The sequence below is a fragment of the Microtus pennsylvanicus genome, chromosome 2, assembly GCF_037038515.1.
Source record: "Microtus pennsylvanicus isolate mMicPen1 chromosome 2, mMicPen1.hap1, whole genome shotgun sequence".
Classification (NCBI taxonomy): Eukaryota; Metazoa; Chordata; class Mammalia; order Rodentia; family Cricetidae; genus Microtus; species Microtus pennsylvanicus.
In genome coordinates this window covers 68,353,371-68,366,003 of record NC_134580.1, presented here as the reverse complement: position 1 = coordinate 68,366,003, position 12,633 = coordinate 68,353,371, and the positions used below count along the sequence as shown (strand labels likewise).

General features: G+C 51.2%; 1 protein-coding gene across 8 annotated transcripts; it reads left to right on the top strand.

The window, feature by feature from the left end:
- The first annotated feature begins 2,567 nt into the window (after positions 1-2,567).
- Nr1h3 (nuclear receptor subfamily 1 group H member 3) lies at positions 2,568-12,271 on the top strand. 8 transcript variants are annotated; one of them, XM_075961359.1, is made up of 10 exons: positions 2,568-2,819; positions 3,942-4,021; positions 4,693-4,875; positions 5,325-5,591; positions 6,025-6,233; positions 6,332-6,511; positions 6,689-6,788; positions 11,288-11,401; positions 11,582-11,676; positions 11,846-12,271. In XM_075961359.1, exons 2-10 carry the CDS (start codon positions 3,979-3,981, stop codon positions 11,990-11,992), a joined length of 1,338 nt encoding a protein of 445 aa, XP_075817474.1. In that variant the 5' UTR covers positions 2,568-2,819; positions 3,942-3,978; the 3' UTR covers positions 11,993-12,271. The 8 variants fall into 8 exon arrangements, with proteins under 8 accessions (XP_075817474.1, XP_075817476.1, XP_075817481.1 ...); XM_075961361.1 differs by having other exon boundaries at positions 2,666-2,750; XM_075961362.1 differs by lacking the exon at positions 2,568-2,819 and adding an exon at positions 2,947-3,052 and having other exon boundaries at positions 11,846-12,139.
- Positions 12,272-12,633: the final 362 nt, after the last annotated feature.

The window sequence follows — 12,633 nt, the reverse complement described above, 5'->3', positions numbered from 1 at the left end:
TGGAGAGCCTTTTGCACATGATTCATAAGTGTCCAGACCAGGGTGGAGGCCTGTGAGGGGTGACCTTGTGATGAGAAGGAACAAGAGCAAAAGCCAGAGGCAGAAGCTGAAGATGGGGGCTGCCAGAGGGGCTTTTTCTGAATGTGAGAAATGAATACATGGGCAGATTTTGCAACACCCCCGCAGACTGCCGTCTTCCCTCACGAGTTCCCAGTCTCTGCCTGTTCCCTTGGCTCAGCCTGTGCTTCCTCTCATCTTCACCAAGCCCCTTTCTACTTCAGTTTTCTCGTCCTTCCCCCATCCTGTTCCTTCTGCCCCACCCCCACAACCAGTTCACTCTCCTGTTTCCTCTGTTTTCTTCCCTCCTGCCCCATCTCTGTTTTGGTCCCACTGGCTGCTTGTTTGGCCCCTGTCCTATGCTTTAATGTGGACCCCTGGGAACTAGAGTTCACAGCAAAACAGGAAGGGCCTATGAGCAGGAAACTGGGAATGGGGCAGGAGGTGAACAGCCAGCAGTAACCTCAACTCCTGCTTCTCACATCTGAATTGAAGCATCTACAGAGATCTGTAGCCCACCAGCCCTGCAGCCCACCAGTCCTGCTGACCACCAGTCCTGCTGACCACCAGCCCTGCTGACCACCAGCCCTGCAGCCCACCAGCCCTGCTGACCACCAGTCCTGCTGACCACCAGCCCTGCAGCCCACCAGTCCTGCAGCCCACCAGCCCTGCAGCCCACCAGTCCTGCAGCCCACCAGCCCTGCTGACCACCAGTCCTGCTGACCACCAGCCCTGCTGACCACCAGCCCTGCTGACCACCAGTCCTGCTGACCACCAGCCCTGCAGCCCACCAGCCCTGCAGCCCACCAGCCCTGCAGCCCACCAGTCCTGCTGACCACCAGTCCTGCTGACCACCAGTCCTGCTGACCACCAGCCCTGCTGACCACCAGCCCTGCAGCCCACCAGTCCTGCTGACCACCAGCCCTGCTGACCACCAGTCCTGCTGACCACCAGCCCTGCAGCCCACCAGCCCTGCTGACCACCAGCCCTGCAGCCCACCAGCCCTGCTGACCACCAGCCCTGCTGACCACCAGCCCTGCAGCCCACCAGTACTGCTGACCACCAGCCCTGCTGACCACCAGCCCTGCAGCCCACCAGCCCTGCAGCCCACCAGTCCTGCTGACCACCAGCCCTGCTGACCACCAGCCCTGCTGACCACCAGCCCTGCTGACCACCAGCCCTGCAGCCCACCAGTCCTGCTGACCACCAGCCCTGCTGACCACCAGCCCTGCTGACCACCAGCCCTGCTGACCACCAGCCCTGCAGCCCACCAGCCCTGCTGACCACCAGCCCTGCTGACCACCAGCCCTGCTGACCACCAGCCCTGCAGCCCACCAGTCCTGCTGACCACCAGCCCTGCAGCCCACCAGCCCTGCAGCCCACCAGCCCTGCTGACCACCAGCCCTGCTGACCACCAGCCCTGCTGACCACCAGCCTTGGCTTCTTCCATTTCAGAACTTTTCTCAGAGCCGAGAATGCTCTAGATTTGAACACAGGAAGAAAAGATCTGCGGGCCCGGAGAAAGGACATCTGGATTCTGACCTCAGCTTGGCCACTAACTGTGTGGTCTTTGGCAAGCTCTCAAGAGAACATCAGTGCATACTGTAAAATGGAGTCATTTACCCTGTCTACTTCCCTCTAGGGGTTGCTGTCAGAAAGCAAAGAGATAGGGAGGGGGTTGCATATAGAAACAAAGATTCAAAGGGTTGACTGCATAGGTTCCAGGTGATGGGAAGACAAACCTCTAAAGGAACTGGGAGGGAAATGACAGCCCCACCCGTCCCCTGACACACTGTGCTGGTTCTTATTCTCACATTGATCTTATGTGGCAAAACATTTATTATTATCATCATCATCATCATCATCATCATCCCCACTCAGAGACACTAACTTGCTCACTCAAGATCATACAAGTGAATGGGGGCAAAGCTCAGCCAAGGAGTGCTTTCCTACCCTGAGTGGGGCCCTAGCACTGAGGTTTGAACCCAGACCCAATCAGAAATGACTATGCTGAGTTGAAATTAACTCAAGCTAATAAGTATGGAATAGAAGTGGGACTTGTTTGCTTCTTTACTTATCATTTAACAAACAGAAAGACAGTACTGTGCTTCCTCTCTAAGCCAGCTGCTTAATCTTGGGAGATTAAATCAATGAAACGTGAAGTGTTCCTTCAGGGCTGAATCTTCTGTCCCAGGCTGCAGGAAAGCTATGGCTACGGCTGTAGATTCTGTGTGGCTCAGGACACCACCCCACATGGGACTGCTCCCTAGATAGGCGGCTTGCTTATCTTCTGAGATCTACACTGGGTGGGGCCCTTGGGTTGCTAGCTAGCATCTGCTCCTCTCCCAGGCCTCCCTTTCCTGGCCTCTTCCCTTCTCTATCCCCACCTAAGGGCACACACACTCAAACTCACTGGAAGGCCCAGCACCTGCCTGTCTTCACCCTCGGAGTTCCACCCGCTTGGCTCCGTTCTGGGGCTAGTGGGGAGAGCTTGGCGCCTTCCCAGAGGCAGGGGAGGAGGGAGGCTGGGAACACAGGCTGGGCCTTGGTGTCGCAATTCCGGGCCGTGCCGGGACCTTTGCTCCGCGAGGTGTCTATGGGGGGAGGGGGAGGGAACGCTGACTCTGGAGGCTGCTGGGATTAGGGTGGGGGTGTCTGAGAGCTGCCCTTCTGTACCAGCAAAGAGCCTCCGGGTGAGGAGAGGAAGGAGAGAGATGAAACTGGCCCGGTCTGTGGGGGAAACGCGACAGTCTTGTTAGAGGGTAGGGGACAAGGTGGCGCCGGCTAAGGGGGTGGCCGGCTGGGGAGGAGTTAGGCTGGTGGGGAAACTACCTCGTGGGCGGGGGCCTAAGAAGGCTAAGGGCTCCCGGTTGGTGGAAGGAAGGACCCCTTGACAGTGCCTTCTCTCAGCCTTTCTTACTTTACTGCTTCTCCCTGCTGGTCCCCGTGTGCTCAGCTCTGGTCACTGGCTGCCCGCTGCGGCCTCGAGGACCGGGTACTGCAACGCCCTCTTCTCCAGCAAGGGGGCTCCAGAGACTAAACAGCCTGAAAGTCTGGTGGCCGGGAGACTCATCTGGTTGGCTCCTCGACAGTGACCCGGGGGCTCTCTCTGTCCTTGCTTCTGGGTTGGAGAGGGGTGGGATGGGAAGATTTTCTTAGGGAAGGATCTCTGGGGCGAAGTGTGGAGTACTGCCAACAGAAGTTCCGGGCAGGGATAGAGTTTTACTGGGTATCATAAGAACTGGAAGGGTTCTGGGAGAGGAGGTACTGGGGAGATTCTTGGGACAAGAACTTCACGCTGGGACTTCAGAAATGGCAGGGACTCAGAGTGAGCTTGGGTCCGGTCTGTTAACTTTGGCTGGCTATGCTGTTAGAAGGAGGTGGGTGCAGAGAAGTCAGGATTCTGCTCTTCCTCTACCACCTCCACCTGGGTGGCTATAGACAGTTACCTTAATCTCTTTTAACTTTAGTTTCCTTAGCTTTAAACTGGATCTAAGAATAGCCCTGACAAGCTGAGTGGTGGTGGCGCACACCTTTAATCCCAGCACTGGGGAGGCAGAGACAGTTGGATTTCTGAGTTTGAGGCCAGCCTGGTCTGCAGAGCTAGTTCCAGGACAGCCAAAACTGTCTTGAAAAACAAAGAAAGGAAGGAAGGAAGACAGAGTGGTCCTGCCAACCTAGAGGCAGATCAGCGGCAGAGCTTTGAGTAACCTGCATAAGTGCTGCATTCAGTATCCAGAACTGAGTTCATAGGGATCTAACACAGAAGGCTTCCAAGCCAGTACACGACAAGCGAATGTCAGCGGGTAATCTGAGGAGATAAAAGGGAGCACAGAGGGAGCCGAGGCCTACTTCTGCAAGTATAACCTGGTTCATTCCTGCAGGACAGTGTCTTGGTAATGTCCAGGGCTCCGGGAAGAGATGTCCTTGTGGCTGGAGGCTCCAGAGCCTGATGTTTGTCCTGGTAAGCTGCTTTGTTCAAACCTTCTCCCTGAGCCCAGGCCTCTGCCTCCTCTCTGAGGCTGACACCTCAGGCATCAGCCCCTTCACTTCTGAGAAGCACAAGCTCTATCTATTAGTGTTGCTGCCTCTGCTCAGACCCTTTGCCCCAGTTCTGGTGCTTCTTTGCTGAAAGCCCCATGAAGTCCTCGATCTGGGCTTCCTTCTTGGTAGTGCTGACATGGCTAATGCTTGGTTCTAGCTGTGGAAGTCCTGTCTGATCTATGAAATGGATGCTCTCTACCACTCCCAAGGGAACAAGAGCTAGCATCTACATTTAAGATCTTGATGTGCAAAGAGCTGCAACTGACTAGTCCTCGATTCCACAAAATCCCGGAATCTGAAAACATGAGCTGGGGCTTGGGTGCCTTCATTTTTGTTTGTTATTTTTTTTTGAGACATCGTTGTGTAGCGTGGCAGTCCTGGTACTCACTGTGTAGACCAGACTGGCTTTAAACTCAGGTCCACCTGCCTCTGCCTTCCAGAGATTAAAGTTGTGCACCACAGCTCCCAGCTAGTCTGGCTGCTTTCTAAGGGTAGAGTGAAGTTTATAGCTTCCCAGCCAAGATACTTGGGGAAGGAGTCTAGATGGAACATGAACCCACTCTTACTCCCTTGTGCCTCTTTTGGGCTCAGATTCTGCGACAGAGTTGTGGAAGACAGAAACCCAAGATGCAAAAGACCAGGGAGGCAAGAGCTGCGTCCTCAGGGAGGAAGCTAGGATGCCCCAATCTGCTGAAAGTGCTTTCAGAATGGGGTTGGAGGCAGCAGAGCCCACAGCCCTGCTCCCCACGACAGAAGCTTTTCCAGAGCCTACAGGTAAGAAGCACCCAGATTCGGAAAAGGTAGGAGCTCCCTAGACCTTGGGGGGGGGGACTCTGGGGGCCTTTGCCTTCTAATGTCACAGTTAAGTCCAAAAGCTCATCCTGGCTGACTTTGGTGTGGATTTTGTCTGTCTCAGGCATTTCTGAATTTTCAGCTTCAATTTCTTTGTGATTTGAAATTAACCCTTATGATTGTCTTCAGGGTCAGTACTTACAAAGAGCTCATACAGTACCTAGGGCATAGTGGTCCTTGGTAAAGGACGGCAAATGTTACAATACTATGGCATGCCCCAGTAATTCCAACTACTCTGGAGGTTGAGGCAAGAGTTGAGCCCAGGAGTTCAAAAGTTCAAAGCCCACCTAAGCTACATATTGTGAATCTGAGAGGTGGGGAGGGAGGGAGGGAGGACATGCACATTGAGCATTTTGTCTGTCTGTATCTAGAGCTTCGTCCGCAAAAGCGAAAAAAGGGGCCAGCCCCCAAAATGCTGGGGAATGAGCTGTGCAGCGTGTGTGGGGACAAGGCGTCTGGCTTCCACTACAATGTGCTGAGCTGCGAGGGCTGCAAGGGATTCTTCCGCCGCAGTGTCATCAAGGGAGCCCACTATGTTTGCCACAGTGGTGGCCACTGCCCCATGGACACCTACATGCGACGGAAATGCCAGGAGTGTCGGCTTCGCAAATGCCTCCAGGCTGGCATGAGGGAGGAGTGTAAGTGCCCAGAGCAGGAACTGGGAAGAACTGATGGGAAAATATTGATGCCCTGTTGTGGAGGCAGACAGATGCTCACTCCTGCAGGGGTCTCCTGAGTGTAGATTAGTACTCCCTTAACCTGGCATAGTGGCACACACTTTTAGTCCCAGCACTAGGGAAGCAGAGGTGGATCTCTGTGAGTTCAAGGCCAGCCTGGTTTACACTGTGAGTTTCAGGATAGCCTAGAGCTTCACAGTGAGACCCTGTCTTGAAAAACAAAAGAAAAACAATAACAACAAAAGAAGAAAGAAAGAACGAAAGAAAAAAAAATGCCCTTGCTTTTACACACATCTTGTTTCTAGAGCATCAAACCACCCATCCCCTCTACCCCATCTCTGCCTCTTGTTCACCCTTGTTCCTCTTCCTGCCTCACATCTGGCCCTGTCTTTAGGTGTCTTGTCAGAAGAGCAGATCCGCTTGAAGAAACTGAAGCGGCAAGAAGAGGAACAGGCTCAAACCACATCAGTGTCCCCAAGGGTTTCCTCAGCTCCCCAAGTCCTGCCCCAGCTCAGCCCGGAGCAACTGGGCATGATCGAGAAGCTGGTTGCCGCGCAGCAGCAGTGTAACAGACGCTCCTTTTCTGACCGACTTCGAGTAACGGTACTTGATGACCTGGGGAGAGGTGGCTGGGCCTGCAGCAGCAGCTAACTTCTGACTCACAGCAGTTTAACTTTTCCTCCCTTGCCCACCCTGGGTAGCCTTGGCCCATCGCACCTGACCCTCAGAGCCGGGAAGCCCGGCAACAGCGCTTTGCCCACTTTACCGAGCTGGCCATCGTGTCTGTGCAGGAGATTGTTGACTTTGCCAAACAGCTTCCTGGCTTCCTGCAGCTCAGCAGGGAGGACCAGATCGCCTTACTGAAGACCTCTGCGATTGAGGTGGCTGGAAAGGGAATGGGATGAAGGGAAAACCAGAGTAGGGTTATCTGTAGGGGATCTCCAGGTATCCAGATTGGAGAGTCTGAGTCCTTAGGGAAGGGAGTCAACCTCCTTCTGAGGGCCACACACCAAGACCAGCCCCTTCGTGCCTGTTTGAAAGCTGCTGATTGTGTGCAGGTGATGCTTCTGGAGACATCACGGAGGTACAACCCTGGGAGTGAGAGCATCACCTTCCTCAAGGATTTCAGTTATAACCGGGAAGACTTTGCCAAAGCAGGTGAGAGCTAAGACGGCCGTCGTGATTAGAGAGCCTAAGGTTTGGGTGGTTATACCACTTGTTTTTCCAAGAGAGAAGTTTGGAATGTTGATCAGTCACTTCAACTGCTCCAAACAGACCTCTGTCCTCTGCCGCATCTGAGGAGGTTATGTGAGCATCTTCATGGAGAGACCAGGCAAGGCAGAGCAACGGCTTTCACTCTCGTTTTAGCCAATGAAGCTACTTAAGTCTGCATTGTGCTTCTGCTTACTATTTAACAACATTCTGTACCTAAGAATTTTTTTTGAGAATTTTGGCCTTTTAATAGACTAAAGACAAGAAACCCTTTTCAGATAACGCTCTTAAAGGATCTTGCAGGCTCACTCACTCACCCTCACTCTCTCTGTCCCCCTTCCTGGTGAGCTGAATAACCCGCCTTGAAGCAGGACAAACATGCAGAATGGGGAGCTATAGGATCAGATCCAGTGTTTTCTCTAAGAATTGGTTTGCGTTGGTGCCGGGACCTGATGCTGCTCAGGACTAAGCAGTGGGGGTTTCCCTTATTCAGCTCTTGGTGATATTTATGAAACTGGAGATGGGAAGGGATGCAGGTCTGGAGGAGAGAGGCTGGGAAAGGGTGGCAGAAGTCTAGAGGAGACCGAAGATTTGGCAGCTGAGAGAGCAGACTGTGAAATACTGCTAACGTTCTGACTGTTCTCAGGGCTGATAGATCCTGGGTTCCAGGCCAGAGTTCAGGAAGCTTCCACTGGCAACTGGTGACTCAGGCCAACCAATGAACCTCTTGTCTCAGTGTGGGCCTTCTAGGAAAGGCCTCTCTTAACTACAGAGGACAAGGCCCTGTCGCCTCCCTCCATTGCGTTTTTTTTTTCTTTTTAGTTTGTTGTCTGAATGTCTAGGTCCTCACTGGGCAATGGGGTGACTCTATCCAGCCCTAACACCCAGTCCTGTCCCTCTTTTCTACCAAACACCTTTCCCTCAAATGGTTGCTAACTTAGACTTTCATAACCCCTCGCTCTGTCAGAATACACTCTTTCCTGAGCCCTTCCTGTTCCTTCAGTACTTATGGACTTGTGCTATCCGAATCTGCACCAATTTCTATGATTTCTTTATTTAAGTGGCTTTGGTGTCACCGTGTTTTCAGTTTCTCATTTTATCAGTGTGTTCTTGGGAAAAGGAACAGAAGGCTCTTTTTATTTTTTCTTTCTTCTCTTTTTAATCATTTTTTAAAGGTTTGTCTATCTTGTCTCTCTCTCTCTCGTGTGTATGTGTGTGCGTGTGTGTACGCGCGTGCGTGCGTCCTGCTGCTTCTTCCTCGAGGCTCTGTTTTGTCAAGTCTCCCCCACATCCACTCCCATATGTTGCACACCATGGCCAACTGATGTGAACCGGTTTCATTTGAGGGGTTCCTCCAGCAAGCATTTGCAGACCCTCATGAGAGCACAGCTCAATTCTAGAACCTTCTCTTTTTCTTTGTATGAGGGAACTTTTTAGCATATTTTGGAGCTTAAAATTTTATCCAGAAATGCATTATAAAGTGAAGCTGGCCTATTGAATAGATTAACACACAACTCTGGATATACATCAGGGTGAAAAATACAAGAAGTGACTCATCAACAAACCCCAAATGGAAAAGGAGAGCAGATGGTTGTTAAAAGAAATCTAAGAAAGCCTAGAAAACACAGGGTGGTGGAGACACTAGCAATGTGAAGTCAGGGGCTGTTGTGTGCTCATTGTCTTCCCTGCAAGAAGACTGGCTTATTGTTGTTGGGTTTTGTTGTTATTGTTTTTTTTTTTTTCCGAGACAGGGTTCCTCTGTGGCTTTGGAGCCTGTCCCGGAACTAGCTCTTGTAGACCAGGCTGGCCTCGAACTCCCAGAGATCCGCCTGCCTCGGGCTCCCGAGTGCTAGGATTAAAGGCGTGCGCCACCACCGCCCGGCGTGTTGTTATTGTTTTAAATGGGGAGACGAATATGAGGATCAGTGTTCAAGCCCAGGGGCTGGAGAAGTGGCGCACATCTGTAAGCCCTGCGCTGGGGAGCAGCAGAGTCAGGTGGATGCTCAGGCCTTACTGATCTGTCAGTCTAGATGACATGGCTTGCTCCAGGGTGAGTGAGAGCCTGTTCCAAGAAGTAAGATGGAAATCCTTAGAAGAAGCACCAGAGGTTCACATCCAGCTGCCACAGGAGCACAAAGGGGCACGGGGGCACACCTTCCCAGGGACAGGCACAGGGGTTCAAGTTCAAGGCCATCCATGGCTAGCCTGGGGTTATATAAGACCTCGTCACAAAACAACCAGCAACAAAACCCAAACCAAACCAAACAAAAAACAAGGGTGAAGCCAGGCACGTGCCTTTATCCTAGCACTCAGGAGGCAGAGAAAGGCAGACCTCTCTGAGTTCTAGGCCAGCCTGGTCTACATAGTGAGTTCCAAGACAGCTAAAGTCTATGTAGAGAGGCCCTGTCTCATTTGAAAAAAAAAGTCAACTAAGTTCAGTTGGTAGAGTGTTGGCCTGTATTCAGCTCCCAGGACCACATACACTGGTTGTAGTAATGAATGTCCATAATGGCACCACTCCTAAGACCAGAAGGCCAAAGTCATTCTCAGCTACAGAGTGAATGGGAGCCAGCTTAGGCTCCAGAGGGAGTTCCAGGACAGTCAGAGCTGTTATACAGAGACCCTGTCTTAAAAAGCAAAACAAAACAGAAGAACACATAGTAGATATCACACATGCTACATTTATTATTCTAATTTACTATCCTAAGAAGCTTATAAGGTAGATCTTATTATCTCCAGATTACAGGTGGGGACTGTAAGGTGCAGACAGGTTAAGCAACTTACTTCAAGTCACCCAGCTAGTAGGTAGTCGATTGAGGGGAGTCGGATCCTGGCAGTCTCGGAGCCCAGTCCACACCCTCAGCTGCAGTGCTGCATTCTACCCAAGACAGAAGGCCATTTGCCAGCCAAAAGGACTTTATAAGCAAAGTAAGAGACGCCTCTATTTCTAGAAACATTCTTTTTTTTTTTTAAAGATTTTATTTATTATGTATACAATACAGTGTGCTGCCTCCATGTATGCCTGCACACCAGAAGAGGGCACCAGATCTCATTGTAGATGGTTGTGAGCCACCATGTGGTTGCTGGGAATTAAACTCAGGACCTCTGGAAGAACAGTCAGCATCCTTAACCTCTGAGCCATCTCTCCAGCCCCTCTAGAAACATTCTTTTTTTTTTTTAAGATTTATTTATTTATTATGTATACAACATTCTGCCTCGATGTATGCCAGCATGCCAGAGGAGGGCGCCAGATGTCAGTACAGATGGTTGTGAGCCACCATGTGGTTGCTGGGAATTGAACTCAGGACCTCTGGAAGAGCAGCCAGTGCTCTCAACCTCTGAGCCATCTCTCCAGCCCTAGAAACATTCTTGAGAATCCTAATAATATCATTGCTGTTTGATTCAGCACTTTTTTTTTTTTTTGGTTTTTCGAGACAGCGCTTCTCTGTGGCTTTGGAGCCTGTCCTGGAACTAGCTCTGTAGACCAGGCTGGTCTCGAACTCACAGAGATCCACCTGCCTCTGCCTCCCGAGTGCTGGATTTAAAGGCATGCGCCACCATCGCCCGGCTTGATTTAGCACTTTTTGTGCTAAGCTTTCTGTACACTTTATCATATAACCATCTGCATTATTTTTTTTTCCAATTCCATGACAAGAGTTGGGACCTGGAGAGATGGCGTAGCAGTTAAAAGCACTGGCTGCTCATCCAGAGGACCTGAGTTCAATTCCCAACACTCACATGGTGGCTCCCAGCCATCTGTAATGGGATCTGATGCCCTCTTCTGTCATTTGGGCAAATAGAGCACTCATGCATAAATAAATCTTTTTTTTTTTTAAAAGGAAGGAAGGGTTGTGTTGGCTCCTGGCTTGATGGAGTAGCTCATCATGGTGTAGCCTTCCCAATGCTGTGAACCTCCTCATGTCGTGGGGACCCCAACCATAAGATCATTCTGTTGCTACTTCATAACTGTAATTTTGCTACTGTTATAAATCGTAATGTAAAGATCTGATATGCTAGCCCCAAAGGTTAAGAACCCCTGGTGGAGACAGTCACAGGGGACTGTGACTCAGGAAGCAGAAACAGACAAGCAAGTGCTCAGCTTTCTTTGTATTCAGTCCCTCGCAGATGTGTTCAGAGGTTTCTCTAAGTGACTTCAGAGTCTGTCAAGTCAACGGTCAAGTAGCCTTCACACCATCACAACACGTTTCTGTTTTGTTTTGTTTTGAGATAGGATCTTGCTATGTGATCCAAACTAGCTTGAAACTTGGAATCCTCTTGCCTCAGTCTTTCAAGTGCTGTAATTACATCCATGCGCTACCAATCCCAGTGCACTGACTCGGATTTCAGAGGAGACTCAGAGACGTTGAGAAGCTTGTTCTTGAGTAGCAGAAACCTTGAGAGCTTTTAGCGGCTTTTTAGACATTCTCCCCGCTCTTCTCCCCCAGGGCTTCAGGTGGAGTTCATCAATCCCATCTTCGAGTTCTCCAGAGCCATGAATGAGCTGCAGCTGAACGACGCGGAGTTTGCTCTGCTCATCGCCATCAGCATCTTCTCTGCAGGTGCGGAGGAGAGGCAAGAGGGAAACTGAGTAAGAAACTCCAGGAGGCAGGAAGCATGGGTGTGGAAGGACCCTGCTGGTAGGGTGGGATGGGACACGACCCTATTTGGGAGTTGTGATTTGGGATATGGAACCAAGACCTTGGCCAGACCTGCTCCTCAACTTTGTTGGTGACCTATAGACCGGCCCAACGTGCAGGACCAGCTCCAAGTGGAGAGGCTGCAGCACACATATGTGGAGGCCCTGCATGCCTATGTCTCCATCAACCACCCCCACGTGAGTCTTCCCAGTGCCTTTCCTTCTGCTCTTCAGGCCCATTTTCTGATGTCCACTTTCTTTCAGACTTCTGCCTACACCTAGCAGGGGCAGTTCCCTGCCAATCTCACCTTCTCTAGGGAAGAGCAACAGCTAGATTTTTCCTTCCTTTCTTTTCTTTTTTTTTCAGGACCGACTGATGTTCCCACGGATGCTAATGAAATTGGTGAGCCTCCGCACTTTGAGCAGCGTCCATTCAGAGCAAGTGTTTGCACTTCGCCTGCAGGACAAAAAACTTCCCCCACTGCTGTCTGAGATCTGGGATGTGCACGAATAACTGTCCTTCCACCATGTCCTCTGTGTTGTGGGCCACACGACGGAGGCTTACTGACTGCTTCCTAGAGGTGGAGCAGACTGAGAAGGGCAAACATTCCTGGGGGCCCGGAGAAGGAGATCCTTGCATGGCATTAAAGGAGAGTCAGAGGGTTGGGTGTTTTGTGGCTGCTGGCCAGTTGGGGACCTACTAACATTGTGCACCATCTGAAGACCTTATTGACCCAACCAAATAAACTAGCCAGGTAGGCCACTTTGCACAGGCCTACCCATCTTGCCTCTACCACTTCCTGTTTTCCCCCATAGGGCCCCAAAGAAATTCTCCACTATCATTCTGCAGCCTGGCTGCTTCAACAACAGGTCTGGCACTTGGAACAGGAAGGCCAAGATGAATACAGAACTAGGGAAATAAATTTCTGGATCTGGGCGGGAGTGCTGTGGAGGAGGAACCTGTGTCCAATAGGATCTGCCTCCAGACTCAGCAGAGGGGCAAATCACAGATGACATTTTCTGTTCACTAGGTCCACGGCGTAAGAGAAGTGCTTGGGCTTAGGTGCACCTTCCCCTTTAATTATCCAGGTAGGAGCAGGTGCTCTTACTGTGGGGGTGGGGAGGGAGGGAGCAGTAACTTAGCGGTACACTTCG

Excerpts from the sequence above, each read along its gene's own strand:
- Nr1h3 (XM_075961359.1), top strand. The coding sequence starts at position 3,979 with ATGTCCTTGTGGCTGGAGGCTCCAGAGCCTGATGTTTGTCCTG. Across the intron at positions 4,022-4,692 it reads AGAGCCTGATGTTTGTCCTG|ATTCTGCGACAGAGTTGTGG; the intron begins GTAAGCTGCTTT and ends TTTTGGGCTCAG. Across the intron at positions 6,789-11,287 it reads GGAAGACTTTGCCAAAGCAG|GGCTTCAGGTGGAGTTCATC; the intron begins GTGAGAGCTAAG and ends CTTCTCCCCCAG.